This window comes from Canis lupus, chromosome X (genome assembly GCF_003254725.2).
Source record: "Canis lupus dingo isolate Sandy chromosome X, ASM325472v2, whole genome shotgun sequence".
Lineage (NCBI taxonomy): Eukaryota > Metazoa > Chordata > Mammalia > Carnivora > Canidae > Canis > Canis lupus.
In genome coordinates, this window is record NC_064281.1 from 47940182 (window position 1) to 47955784 (window position 15603).

At 37.8% G+C, this 15603-nt stretch overlaps 1 protein-coding gene across 3 annotated transcripts in view; it reads left to right on the top strand.

The window, feature by feature from the left end:
* Window positions 1-1696: 1696 nt before the first annotated feature.
* NBDY (negative regulator of P-body association) overlaps window positions 1697-15603 on the top strand; it is a 67382-nt gene continuing 53475 nt past the window's right edge. The window contains exons 1-3 of one of the 3 annotated variants that reach the window (XM_049107408.1): window positions 1697-2062; window positions 3375-3493; window positions 9402-9482. In XM_049107408.1, the coding sequence (XP_048963365.1) occupies window positions 1827-2033 (207 nt within the window). In that variant the 5' untranslated portion in view covers window positions 1697-1826 and the 3' untranslated portion in view covers window positions 2034-2062; window positions 3375-3493; window positions 9402-9482. Of the gene's footprint in view, window positions 2063-3374; window positions 3494-5715; window positions 5805-9401; window positions 9483-15603 lie in introns of those variants that run through there. The other 2 variants (XM_049107409.1, XM_025468501.3) reach the window with 2 other exon arrangements.

A 15603-nucleotide genomic window follows, 5' to 3' on the forward strand; every position in this document is an offset into this window, starting at 1 on the left:
GTGAGTTTGGAGGATTAAGGATAGACCAATGGTTCTCAGTGGGGATGATTTTGCTTCCCAGGGGACTTTGGCAGTGTCTGGAGACATTTTTGGTTTTCACAGCTGGGAGTGATAAGGAGGTGCCACTGTCCTATTTGGGATACTGCTAAACATCCTACAAGGCACGGGGCAGGCCCCCACCACAAAGAGGAATCTGGCCTCAAATATCAATGGTGCCAAGAGTGAAAAACACTAGGTCAGAATCCTCTCTTCTGACTTTGGCTACTCTTTCTCAGCCTCTACAGTAAACTACACTTCAGTCTATAATCAATCAATACTCTGTCTTCAGGCCATTTCCTTTTTCTCTATATTTTCTCTTGAGGATAACATGCATTTCCATGACTTCTACTACCAGATCTATGTTGGTGATACCATGTTATGTCTAGTTCCAACTGCTTTTCTCAATCTAAAGCATTGTTTCTCTTGATTTCCCCTCACATGTTTTCATTAACCCATTGCTGCAATATTTTTTTTTATTAGTAACATCTGGTAGAAAACCATAGGGTCATTTATTTCCTAAACATTTATTTAGTTTCTAGTTTGTGTAAAGGACTGTTTTGGTACTTAGAGGAAGGCAGTGATTGTGAATATGAGAGGCAATCATGTAATAAGTACTTTAAATACATGATCCCTAACTATGGCAATAGTTTTATTATTATTATTATTACTTATTTTTTTGGGAATAGTTTTAAAAGGAAGAAATTATAATCTCCTGGAAACTATAGCTCTGTTTAATCAAGTACTTAAATATCACAGAGCTTGTAAATAACAGAGTATTTTAAAAGTTGTATTTCGACATTAAGGATTGAATTCTTTTCATTGAAAAACACTTAGGACAGTGCTGTAAAAGTATGGTCTAGTTTGCACATAGCTAAAGGGGATGGACCTGAATGCTGAAGGTCTAAGAAGTTCCACTAGCCTTTTTTTCTAAGCCACTTTGCACCCTCCTCTGGTTGCTTACCATATATCATAGAATATAATACACCAGATAGTAAGATGAATTATTATTTTCCTTAAGTCTGGGAAAGAGAACACAAACATTGCTAATTAAAGTATGACATTTCATCAGTTGAGATTCATCAACTGAAATTTTATAGATGTTAAAACATTAAAAAAATTAGACATTTAAAAAAATAAGCTTTCAGAGATTTCTAATTTGTCAAAATATTTAAAAAAGTGATATTACATTCTATGACATACGGTGAATTTATTTTCCGTGGTCAATGCTAGTGTGCTATTCTACACTTCAGTCAACTAACACGTTTGCATATTGCTTTTTAAATGGTCCTAGGAAGTTTCAGGGCTCTGGGTTGCGCATTAGTAACTCGATAGTAAAGCCCTTAGCTCTTAACTCATTTCTTTGTTCTCCTCCCTACCCCCATTTGCGCACCTCCCTTCCCCGTCCCCTCCCCTGCGCTTTTCCACAATCTATCTATGCAGAGATCACCATCTAGGAGTAAACCTAAATTTCTTCTAATCTTAAAATTGCATTGATTGAAGACAGAACATAGATTTAGTTACATTTTGGGGGATGTGCTGTGGAAAAACATTATATATTAACTATACGCTGGGTCTTCTTAAGACCCGCCCCTGAAGAAACATTAAAATTGGGTGGAGTAGGGAAGGGAGGGAGGAGGCGGAGAGGGGATGTGCGTTTCAGGATACAGGAAATACGGTAAGCGCGAAACCCAGAGGAAGCTCTGTGCCTGGAAGGGACCCGCCGCCATCTCAGGTCTCGGCCTCGCCGGGCCCACTGGAGAGAGCTGACGCCCAGTCCTATAATCCTTATGGGGGACCAACCTTGTGCCTCCGGGAGATCCACGCTCCCTCCTGGAAACACGCGGGAAACCAGGCCTCCAAAAAAGCGCTGCCTCCTAGCACCACGGTGGGATTATCCGGAAGGAACTCCCAACGGAGGTAGTAACCCTCTCCCCTCCGCACCTTCTCCTGCATCACCCGGACTGAAGTCGCACCCTCCTCCTCCGGAGAAGTAGTAGAATATACTTCTCACATCGCAAACCAGGTCAGATTTTTTTCTTTCTCATCTTGGACATCCAGGCTCCCTGCAACTTAATTATGCAATTTCCCAGATCTCTTTCCTCTTTTTTCTATTCTTATCACGATTTCAAAATTGAAAAACAAAAATGGAGGCATTAAATAGCTCTTTCACAAAATATGGTTGGATGAAATTATGGATATTGACGTTAAGTAATATATTTTTAATATATTAGTTAATATATTAAATGTGATAAATGTGGTTACAGTTTTAAGAAATAGGTTTAAATCTTTTGATATGCTTAAAAGTAATTCAGTGGGGACGAAATGGGGATTTCAAATAAAATGTTCATGAGTTGATCATAACTGAGTGATATATACGTGGAGATTCATTATACTGTTCTCACTACTTTTGTGTATATTTGAAAGTTTTCCATTAAAAAAATCCTTGATTCAAGATCAACGATGTAGGAAAGGCCTCATTCCTATGCTAGCAAGCCTAATTCCTGTGCTTTCAGAGGGTATTCTAAAGTGAGTCTCAGGAGTGTGTGTTTCTCTGTGAGTGGCAGGAAAATTAGTAAATAAAAAAATAAAAAAGTTACAATGTGGCAAGTCAAACCCAAGTGCCATAATGTTTGCTTGTCCAGGGTATGCAGGGATCACTCAGGATGGATAAAATCATTCTGCCTGATAGTAATCATGACCCATCAAAAAGGAAAGGGGAACTTTGGGTGGGCCTTAAAGGGTGAGTGACATCTGTCTTGTGGAAGGGTAGAGATTGGTTTTCAGGCCTGGTGTTTACGGGACAAAAGCTCCAAAGCAGGCTACCATGAAAAACTTGAGTATAACTGAATCTTGGAGAAGGACTTGGAGGTGCATGGAACTTAAATGTTATGCTTAGGATATGTAGTTTAATCTGAAATCAATGGTAACTATTGAATATTTTCAATCAAGTGATGTATTTTAGGAGTCCAGTTTTTACTATCAGAGAAACAGCCTTCTATTTAGATGACCTTCTAGAATGCAAAAAAAGAAGACCAAATCTGACCCAAGCCTCATAGATCCTTAAAATCCAAGGAAACAGGGCATCCTTTCTTCATTCATGCAATAAACCTCTATGGAGCCCTTGCAAAGGACTAGGCATTGTGCTGGGAGCTGTAGGAAATGGATGAGTCTATGATTTTAATTTGCAGTAGACCTCTTTTAATATTATCCATAGTGTTTTACAGGAATATATGAGAAATGGGAGCATAGTGGAGCATAAGGACTTGAGGAAGCTAGGGGAAAGAGATGGACAATAACAGAGGAAATCATTTTATCTTATTTTTACTATTTTTCAGTCTCAGAGGGATTGGAGAATGACTCCATTTCCTTGGTATATTCATAAAATGGTTCACCCAGTGAGGACAATGAAGATTATGGACACTGCTGCCCTGCTTTTTCTGATGTCCTGCACCAGGTAATTGTGTTTTTTGTTTTTTTTTTTCAATTTTTATTTATTTATGATAGTCACAGAGAGAGAGAGAGAGAGGCAGAGACATAGGCCGAGGGAGAAGCAGGCTCCATGCACCGGGAGCCCGATGTGGGATTCGATCCCGGGTCTCCAGTATCGCGCCCTGGCCCAAAGGCAGGCGCCAAACCGCTGCGCCACCCAGGGATCCCGGTAATTGTGTTTTTTAAAGTAATATATTTACTGAAACTTATTAAGGGAGGAAGAGGAATAAGAGTTGTAAAACAGCCAAACAAAAAGTAAAGCTAGCACCAAATGGTAAAATTGAAACTATTTTCTACATTATATGAAACCATATATATCATATAATAATAATGTAATTTATAGGCTGCTTTGTTAGGTTCACTCCTAATTACCTTATAGTTTTTGTTGTTACTGTGAAATGCATCATTTAAACCACACTTTCTGATTTTTGCTCATAAAAGGGAACATGATTGTTATTTTTACATATTGATTTTATGTGCTAGTCTTTCTGAATTGTTTGTTCTGATAACATATAGATTTCCTTGGATTATCTATTAATTATTTTGTGAATAATGTCAGTTTCTTGTACTATATTTATATTTTAGCTTCTCTTACCTGCCAGCTAGGATCTTCAGTACAATGAAAACAGTAGCAGTGATAGAGCATTTTCTTCTCTTGCTTTTGAATTTACAAGGGAATTCTACAAATGTTTCACCACTTTTAGATTTCTCTCTTCAGAATAAGGAAGTTCATTGCTATTTTTAGAATGCTGAGACTTTTTAATTGTGAATAAATATGGAGTTTTTCTCCATTATTCTGAGACTGTAATAATGCAATAAATTACAATAATCAATTTTCTAATACATTTCCTGATTTTGTTTTCAGCATCCTCACGGCTGAATATTTTGTTTTTAAAATTTTTGCTTTAATCTTTATTATTTTCTTTACTTGCTTTATGTTTTGTCTTTTTCTAATTTATATTTTGGACCTTTAGCCTAGTAATTATCAAGTGCCTTTTCTAAAATAAGAATTTATGACTATAAATTTTGATTACATATGACTTTAAAAGAATTTCACAGATTTTTATGTGTAGTATTTTATTGTCATTAGATTGTAATTTTTTTCTGTAATTGTAATCTTAAGATTTCTTTTTTGATTCATGGGCTTAATTTACAAATCAGATTGTGATTTGGGTGGGCCTTAAAGGGTGAGTGACATCTGTCTTGTGGAAGGGTAGAAATTGGTTTTCAGGCCTGGTGTTTACAGGACAAAAGCTCCAAAGCAGGCTACCATGAAAAACTTGAGTATAACTGAATCTTGGAGAAGGACTTGGAAAGAGATCTGGGAAATTCTTTTTTGTTTCTTAAATTCCACATACGAGTGAAATCAAGTGGAATTTGTCTTTCTCTGACTGACTTATATCACTTATATCACTTTGCATAATAGACTCTAGCTCCATCTATATTGTTATAAAAGGCAAGATTTTTGATAGCTGAGTAATATTCCATTATATGTATACACATCACATCTTCTTTATCCATTCATGCATATCCATTCATGGACATTTGGGCTCTTTCTGTAGTTTGTCTATTGTTGATAATGCTACTATAAACATTCGGGTGCATGTACCTCTTCGAATCTGAATCTGTATTTTTGTATCCTTTGGTTAGATATCTAGTGTAATTACAGGATTGTAGGGTAGTTCTATTTTTAACTTTTTGAGGAAGGTCCATGCTGTTTTCCAGGGTGAATGTTACAGTTTGCATTCCCACCAACAGTGTAGGAGGGTTCCCCTTGCTCTTCATCCTCACCAACACCTGTTTTCTGTGTTGTTCATTTTAGCCATTCTGACAGTTATGAGATGGTATGTCATTGTGGTTGTGATTTGTATTTCCCTGATGATGAGTGATATTGAATATCTTTTCATGTATCTGTTAGTTATTTGTATGTCTTCTTTGGAGAAATACCTGTGCATATCTTTTTCCCATTTCTTAACTGAATCATTTATTTTTTGAGTGTTGAGTTTGATAAGTTCTTTATGGATTTTGGATAATAGTACTTTATCTGATAAGTCATTGCAAATATCTTCTCCCATTCCATAGGCTGCTTTTTAGTTTTGTCAACTGTTTCCTTCGCTGTGCAGAAGCTTCTTACCTTGATGAGGTCCCAATAGTTCATTTTTTCTTTTGTTTCCTTCGCTTCTGGAGACGTGTCTAGTAAGAAGTTGCTGCAGCCAAAGTCATGGAAGTTGCTGCCTGTGTTCTCCTCTAGGATTTTGATAGATTCCTGTCTCACATTTAGGTATTTAATCCATTTTGAACTTATTTTTGTGTATGGTGTAAGAAAGTGGTCCAGTTTCATTCTTCTGCATGTTGCTGTTCAGTTTTCTGAACACCATTTATTGGAGAGACTCTCTTTTTCCCACTGTATCTTCTTTCCTGCTTTGTCAAAGATTAGTTGATCATATAGTTGTGTTTCCATTTCTAGTTTTCTATTCTGTTCCATTGATCTGTGTGTCTGTTTCTGTGCCAGTACCAATACTCTCTTGATGACTACAGCTTCGTAATAAACTTTGACGTCTGGAATCATGATGTCTCTAGCTTTGCTTTTCTTTTTGTTCAGGGTTGTTTTGGTTATTTGGGGTCTTTTGTGGTTCTATATATATTGCAGAATTGCTTGTTCTTGGCTCTGTGAAAAATTCTGGTAGTATTTTGATAGGGATTGCATTAAAAATGTAGGTTGCTTTGGGTAGTATAGACATTTTAACAATATTTATTCTTCCACTCTGAGCATGGAATGTTTTTCCATTCCTTTGTGTTCCCTTCAATTTCTTTCATAAGTATTATATCATTTTCAGCATACAGAACACTTACCTCTGGTTATGTTTATTTCTAGGGATCTTACGGTTTTTGATGTAATTGCAAATGGGACCGATGCCTTGATGTTGGTACATTTTTTATTACTGATTCAGTTTCCTTGCTGGTTATGGGTCTGTTTAAATTTTCATATTCTTCCTGTTTCAGTTTTGATAGTTTGTATGTTTCTAGGAATTTTTCCATTTCTATCAGATTGCCCATTTGTTGGCATATAACTTGTCATAATATTCTCCTAGTAATTATTTGTAATTTTGTGGTGTTCATTGTGATCTCTCCTCTTTGATTTGTGACTTTATTTGGTCATTTCTCTTCTTTTTGATAAGTCTTGTTAGGGGTTTATCAATTGTCTTAATTCTTTTGAAGAACCAGCTCTTAGTTTCATTGATCTGTTCTACTGTGGGTTTTTTTTTTTCTGTTTCTATATCATTTATTTCTTCTCTTATCTTTATTATTTCTCTAATTCTGCTGGCCTTGGGCTTTATTTGCTATTTCTTTTCTAGCTCCTTTAGGTGTAAGGTTAGGTTGTGTATTTGAGACTTTTCTTGCATCTTGAGGTACGCCTGTATTGCAATATACTTCCCTCTTAGGACTGCCTTCATTGTATCTCAAAGGTTTTGAACTGTTGTGTTTTTTTTTTTCATTTGTTTCCATGTAGTTTTTAAGATTTCCTCTTTATTTTTTAAAAATATTTTATCCATTCATTCATGAGAGACACAGAGAGAAAGAGAGAGGCAGAGACATAGGCAGAGGGAGAGCAGGCTTCATTGCAGGGAGCCTGATGTGGGACCCGATCCCAGGACTTGGGGATCATGTCCTGAGCCAAAGGCAGACGCTCAGGACATCCCAAGATTTCCTCTTTAATTTCCTGGTTAACCCATTCATTTTTTAGTAAGATGTTCTTTTACCTCCATGAATTTGGGGTCTTTCCAAATTTTTTCTTGTCGTTGACTTCAACTTTTGTAGAATTGTGGTCTGTTATGCGTGGTGTGATCTCAGTATTTTTGTACTTGTTGAGGCCTAATTTGTGACCCAGTATGTTATCTATTTTGGAGAATGTTCTCTGTGCACTTGAAAAGAATGTGTATTCTGCTGTTTTTGGATGAAGTGTTCTGAATATATCTGTGTAGTCCATCTGGTCCAGTGTGTATTTCAAAGCCATTGTTTCCTTTTTGATTTTCTGCCTAGATAATCTGTCCATTCTTCTAAGTGGGATATTAAAGTCGCCTAGTATTATTGTATTATTATCAATGTGTTTGTTTATGTTTGTCATTAATTGATTTATATATTTGGGTCCCATTTTGGGGACATAAATATTTACAATTGTTAGAAATTGTTGTTGGATAGATCCTTTAATTATGATATTATGCACTTCTTCATCTCTTCTTAGAGTCTGGTTAAAATCTAGTTTCCTGATATATGTATTGCCACTCTGGCTTTCTTTTGACGTCCATTATGATAAATGTTCTCCACCTTCTCACTTTCAACCTGCAGGTATCTTTAGGTCTAAAATGAATCTCTTGTAAGCAGCATATAGATGGGTCTTGTTTTTTTATCCTTTCTGATACCCTATATCTTTTGATTGGAGCATTTAGTCCATTTACATTCAGACTGATTATTGATAGATATGAATTTAGTGCCATTGTATTACCCATAAAGTTGGTATTTCTGGAGATTTTCTCTGTTCCTTTCTAGTCTTTGTTGCTTTTGGTCTTTTTTTCTCTACTAAAACAATCCCCCTTAAAATTTCTTGCATGGCTGGTTCAGTGGTCATGAACTCCTTTAGTTTTTGTAGGTCTGGGAAACTCTTTACCTCTAGTTCTGTGCTGAATGGCAGCCTTGCTGGATAAAGAATTCTTGGCTGCATACTTTTCCCATTCAGCACATTGAACATATCATGAATGTTAAAATTTCTTGCATGGCTGGTTCAGTGGTCTTGAACTCCTTTAGTTTTTGTAGGTCTGGGAAACTCTTTACCTCTAGTTCTGTGCTGAATGGCAGCCTTGCTGGATAAAGAATTCTTGGCTGCATACTTTTCCCATTCAGCACATTGAACATATCATGACACTGTCTTCTGGCCTGTGGAAGTTTCTGTGGAGCGATCTGATGCAAACCTGATTTGTCTTCTCTTCTTGTAGGTTAAGGAATTTTTTTCCCTTGCCGCTTTTGGGATTTTTTCCTTATCTATGAATTTTTTAAAAGATTGTATTTATTCATGAGAGGCACACAGAGAGAAAGGCAGAGACACAGGCAGAGGGAAAAAAGCAGGCTCCATGCAGGGAGCCCAATGTGGGACCTGATCCTGGCTCACCAGGATCATGCCCTGAGCCAAAGGCAGATGCCCAACTGCTGAGCCACCCAGGCATCCCTCCTTATCTGTGTATATTGTAAATTTCACCATATGTTATATCTTGGTGTTGGCTTGTTTTTGTTGATTTTGATGGGAGTTCTTTATGTCTTCTGGATTTCAGTGTTTGTTGTTATCCAGATTAAGGAAGTTTTCAGCTATAATTCTCTCAAATAAACCTTCTGCCCCTTTTTCCCTCTCTTCTTCTTCTGAGACTCCTATGATACAAATGTTATTACACTTTATGAGGTCACTGAATTCCCTGCGTCTACATTTGTAATCCAGTGTTTTTCTTTCCTGCTTCCTTTCAACTTCATTATTTTCCATAATTTTATCTCATATGACTGATTCATCCTTAGCTTCTTCCATCCTTGTGGTCATTACCTCCAGTTGGTTGTTCTTCTTGGTTCTAGCTTTTTTTTTCTGCCTGACTAGTTAGTAGATATTTGATCTGTGCAGTAATGTACTCCCTGGTATTTTCTATGCTTTTCTCAAGTCCAGTTAGTATCCTTAAGATTGTTGTTTTAAATTCTTGTTCAGGCATATTACTAATATTATATATTACATGTAACTGTTTTAATTGGATTACTGGCCATTACCTCTTGGTCTTTCTTGTGGGATGGATTCCTCTGTCTTGATGTTTTGTTTATAACCCTGTCTTCTGTGTGTTCAGAAATCCTGTTATGTTTCCTGCTCCTGAGAGCAATGGCTAAATTAAGAAGAGGTCACATACCATCCAGGGCTTGGTGCTTCAGTAAGTTTTTTGGTGTATGTTGTGTGCACTCTGCTGTGTGTTTCCACTGCTCCTTCTCTTAGGTCAATCATCTGCAGAGTTTTTCCTTGTCTGCATTTTGTCTATGTGGGGGGATGGTGTGTGTTTGGACATTGGACATTGTATGGAGGGTTTTAACTAGGTGTGTTTTGGTGTGCTTTTTGGAAAAGGCTGGATCCTATTTCCCTTAGAGCTAAAGATTTGCAGTACTCTATGATCAGTACACTTTGTGCAAGGGGTTTGTGCTGGTCTTCTGGGGGAGGGGCATGCTGCACTGGTTCTCAGGGTGGATTTGGCTTAGTGCAGATGCACCTATAGGGTGCAGTGGGGCAGGGATTGTTGTAAGCAGCTTCACCTTCCACTGGGGATGCTGTTTTATTCACTGAAATATGTCTATGCTGATGGGTGAGGGAGAAATGGCCTCACCCCACTCTCTTGTCCCCGTAGAGGGAAGTTGGTGCCGTCTGCTGTTCAGGAAGCCCTCACAGAAGAGCCAACTATCTCCCTCTGTGTCTCAGGATTCCATCAGAACCCTGTCTGTGTCTGTGCCATCTACCTGCCTGGCAGCACAGTGTTTCTGTGTTTTATCTCAGGGGTGAAGCTGGGTTTCAAAACTCCAATTTTAGGAACTGGGTATAATGCAAACCTACATTGATTCTCTGGGGGAGGGTCTTGCTGCACTGTGGTTGGTGTCAGTTTGTCCCAGAAAAGCAGCTGCATGAATGTACAGGGGCTCGGAATTTATGGTAAAGCTCAGCCAAAAGCTGTCATCCAGGATAGCTGTCTTCAGCACTTTCCTCTGCTGATATGTTAATTAACAGTGCAGCCCAATGGTGCCCATCATCTGTTTCATGCCCTCTCAGGATATGCCACCTCTCCCAAATGCACTCCAAAAAGGGGAACTGTCTCTCCAGGTGCAACCAAGGGTCTCCTCAGACCATGCTGTCCACTCTCAGGACTCTGCCCTCCTTCCCCAGATGAGCACAGTTATGCCCACATGGTATGACCCCAGTGATGGTGCATACTTCTAGAACTTTAGACTTTGAGCTCCACTGCTTGTAAAAACTTTACAATAAGCAGCCCCTCTCCTTTCCCTAGTCAGTGGTTTTGGGGAAGTGCTTTCCTTATGTAATCCCCTTCATGTTGGTTTCTCTCTCTTTCTTTCTCTGTTCCTTGATCCTCTCTCCATGATAAGGCTTCCCTCCACTCCGAAGAACCTCTAGTTCTTTTCTCCCCCAACTTAACTGTCTGCAGCTCCTGCCTTCCATGATGTGGCTGTTTTTCTCCTTCTAGATGTGCAGTTTGTTCTCTTAGTCCTCAGATTGATTTCTTACATGTTTAGAATGATTTCTTATTAATCTAGCTATGTTTAAGGTACAAGGCAAGTATAGGGTTCCCCAACTACTCTGCCATCTTAACTCATCCTCCAATAAATCTTTTATTTTGGTCTAATTTTACAATTCAGAAACATTGGTAGAACATTACAAAGAACTCCCATATACTCTTTACCCAGATTCACCAATTAATATTTTTCCATGTTTGCTTTTTTCATTCTCTATTTCTTTTTCTCTCTCTCAAACCCCTTCTTCCTCTCTCTTCTCTTTTGTCCTTACTCCTCCCCCATCCATTCTTACCTCTACCTTCCCTTCTTCCTCTGCCCTTCTCCCTCTTCCTCTCTCTGAGCTATTTAAGAGTTCCTAGCAGATACCATGTCCATTTACTGGGAAATACTTAAGTACCTGTAAATACTTCAGTGTGTATTTCCTCAGAAAGATGTGTTTCTTTTATATAATCTCCTATATGTGTCAAAATAGATACTTGACATTGTTCCAATTTTTGTTTCATAAATGTTTATTGTTAAGAGTATCCACTTATAATTAGTGAAAAAGGGATGTTTTTGGAAGAACATATAATCCAAGTGGACAATGCAAGCTATATTATAGTTCTTTTTTGTCTAGGTTTATTGAAATATATTTGGCATGTAATGTTGCAAGTTTACAGTATACAATAAGATGATTTGCTATACCTATATGTTAAAAAATAATTACCACAGTAAGTTTTCACACAGTCATCTTACACAGTTACCAATTTTTTCTCTGTGGTGAGAACTTTTTTTAAATTATTTTTTTAGAGAGATCACGCGAGCGGGAGGGGCAGAGAGAGAGGGAGAAAATTTTAAGCGGGCTCCATGCTCAGCACAGAGCCCAGTGCAGGGGCTCAGTCTCACGACCCTGAGATCATGACCTGAGCCGAACTCAAGAGTTGGACACATAACTGACTGAGGCAACCAGGTGACCCCTGTGTGGTGAGAACTATCTATCTATTCTCAGCAACTATTAACTATACAATATTATATTGTTAATTATAGTCATTATGCTATAGTGTGAACTATGTTGGAAATACACTGTAACTATAATTGTATAAATATTTTTATATATTTATATATTTATATAATTATATTATTAGCTCAAGTATAATGTACATTGTGTTATTAATGTATTAGATACAAGGAACTTATGGATGTTACAGTTGAAATTTTATACCTTTTGGCCACTTTCACCAATTTCTCCTATCCTACAACTTCTGGAAATTACCAACATACTCTTTGTATCTATGAGTTTATTTTTTTTTTTTAGGAAGATTCCATGTATAAGTGAGATCATACAGTGTTTTTTTTCTGACTTAGTTCACTTAGTATACTGTCCTCAAGTTTTATCCACTGTGCTGGAAATGACAAGATTTCTTTTTATTTCCTATATTTTTTATTGAAGTTCCATTTGACAACATATAGCATAACACCCAGTGCTCACCCCTCAAGTTCCTCCCTCAGTGCCTGTCACACAGTCAACCCATCCACCGCCCACCTCCCTTCCACCACCCCTTGTTCGATTCCCAGAGTTAGGTGTCTCTCATGTTCTGTCACCCTCACTGATATTTCCCACTCATTTTCTCTTTCGCCTTTATTCCCTTTCACTATTTTTTATATTCCTCAAATGAATGAGACCATATAATGTTTGTCCTTCTCCAATTGACTTACTTCATTCAACATAATACCCTCCAGTTCTATCCACATTGAAGCAAATGGTGGGTCTTCATCATTCGTAATGGCTGAGTAATATTCCATTGTATACATATACCACATCTTCTTCATTCATCTTTCGATGGACACCGAGGCTCCTTCCATAGTTTGGCTATTTTGGACATTGTTGCTATAAACATTGGGGTGCAGGTGTCCTGCTCTTTCACTGCATCTGTATTTTGGGGTAAATCCCCAGAAGTGCAATTGCTGGGTCATAGGGCAGTTCAATTTTTAACTCTTTGAGGAACCTACACACAGTTTTCCAGACTGGCGGGACCAGTTCACATTCCCACTAACAGTGCAGGAGCGTACCCCTTTCTCCACATCCTCTCCAACATTTGTGGTTTCCTGCCTTGTTAATTTTCACCATTCTCACTGGTGTGTGGTGGTATATCATTGTGGTTTCGATTTGTATTTCCCTGAAGGCAAGTGATGTGGGGCATTTTCTCATGTGCATGTTGGCCATGTCTATGTCTTCCTCTGAAATTTCTGTTCATGGATTTTGCCCGCTTCATGATTAGATTGTTTGTTTCTATGCTGTTGAGTTTAATAAGTTCTTTATAAACCTTGGATACTAGCCCTTTATCTGATATGTCATATGCAAATAACTTCTCCCATTCTGTAGGTTGTCTTTTAGTTTGGTTGACTGTTTCTTTGGCTGTGCAGAAGCTTTTTATCTTAATGAAATCCCAATAGTTCCTTTTTGCTTCTATTTCCCGTGCCTTCTGAGATGTATCTTGCAAGAAGTTGTTGTGGCCAAGTTCAAAGAGGGTGTTGCCTGTATTCTCCTCTAGGATTTTGATGGATTCTTGTCTCACATTTAGATCTTTCATCCATTTTGAATTTCTCTTTGTGTCTGGTGTAAGACAATGATCTAGTTTCATTCTTCTGCATGTGGATGGCCAATTTTCCCAGCACCATTTACTGAAGAGACTGTCCTTTTTCCAGTGGATAGTCTTTCCTGCATGGTCGAATATTAGTTGACCATAGAGTTGAGAGCGCATTTCTGGGTTCTCTATTCTGTTCCATTGATTTATGTGTCTGTTTTTGTGCCAGTACCCCGCTGTTTTGATGATCACAGCTTTGGAGTAGAACTTGAAATCCGGTATTGTGATGCCCCTGGCTCTGGTTTTTTTTTTTTTTTTTTTTGGGTTGGTTTTGTTTTTTAATATTCCCCTGGCTATTCAGGGTCTTTTCTGATTCCACACAAATCTTAAGATGGTTTGGTTCAACTCTGAAGAAAGTCCATTGTTTTGATAGGATTGCATTAAATATGTAAATTGCCTTGGGTAGCATTGACATTTTCACAATATTAATTCTTCCAATCTATGAGCATGGAATATTTTTCCATCTCTTTGTATTTTCCTCAATTTCTTTCAGAAGTGTTCGGTAGTTTTTAGGGTATAGATGCTTTACCTCTTTGGTTAGGTTTATTCCCAGGCATCTTATGCTTTTGGGTGTAATTGTAAATGGGATTAATTCCTTAATTTCTCTTTCTTCAGTCTCATAGTTAGTGTATAGAAATGCTACTGATTTTTGGTCATTAATTTTGTATCCTGCCACACTGCTTAATTGCTGTATGAATTCTAGCCATTTTGGGGTGGATTTTTTGGTTTTCTATGTAGAGTATCATGTCATTTGTGAAGAGGGAGACTTTGACTTATCCTTTGCCAATTGGAATGCCTTTTATTTCTTTGGTTTCCTGATTGCTGAGGCTAGGACTTCTAGTACTGTGTTGAATAGCAGTGGTGAGAGTGGACATCTCTGTCTTGTTCCGGATCTTAGGGGAAAGGCTCCCAGTGCTTCCCCATCGAGAATGATATTTGCTGTGGGCTTTTCATAGATGGCTTTTAAGATGTTGAGGAATGTTGGAATGTTCCCTCTATCCCTACACTCTGAAGAGTTTTGATCAGGAATGGATGCTGTATTTCGTCAAATACTTTCTCTGGTATCTATTGAGAGGATCATATCGTTCTTGTTTTTCCTCTTGCTGATATGATGAATCACATTGATTGTTTTCCGCGTGTTGAGCCAGCCTTGCATGACGGGGATAAATCCTACTTGGTCATGTTGAATAATCTTCTTAAGGTATTGTTATATTCTATTGTATCTTATTTAGCATTTTTGCATCCATGTTCATCAGGGATATTGGTCTATAATTCTCCTTTTTGGTAGGGTCTTTGGTTTTCTAATTAAGGTGATGCTGGCCTCATAGAACAAGTTTGGAAGTATTCAATCTCTTTCTATCTTTTTGAAAAGCTTTAGTACCATAGGTATGGTTTCTTCCTTAAAAGTTTGATAGAATTCCCCAGGGAAGCCATCTGACCCTGGACTTTTGTGTCTTGGCAGGTTTTTGATGACTGCTTCAATGTCCTCCCTAGTTATTGGCCTGTTCAGGTTTTTTATTTCTTCCTGTTCCAGTTTTGGTAGTTTGTGGTTTTCCAGAAATGCATCCATTTCTTCTAGATTGCCTAATTTATTGGCGTATAGCTGTCCATAATATGTTTTTAAAATCGTTTGTATTTCCTTGGTGTTGGTAGTGATCTCTCCTTTCTCATTCGTGATTTTACTAATTTGAGTCTTCTCTCTCTTCTTTTTAATAAGGCTGGCTAATGGTTTATCTATCTTATTAATTCTTCCAAAGAACCAACTCCTGGTTTTGTTGATCTGTTCCACAGTTCTTCTGGTCTCGATTTCATTGAGTTCTCCTGGAATCTTATTAAGTCTCTTCTGCTGGGTGTAGGTTCTATTTGTTGTTTTTTCTCTAGCTCTTTTTGGTGTAAGGTTAGCTTTTGTATTTGAGTTCTTTCCAGTTATTGAATGGATACTTGTATTGCGATGTATTTCCCCCTCAGGACTGCTTTTGATGCATCCCAAAGATTTTGAACGGTTGTATCTTCATTCTCATTAGTTTCCATGAATCTTTTTAATTCTTCCTTAATTTTCTGGTTCACCCTTTCATCTTTTAGCAGGATGGTCCTTAACCTCCAGTTGTTTGAAAGCCTTCCAAACTCCGTCTTGTGA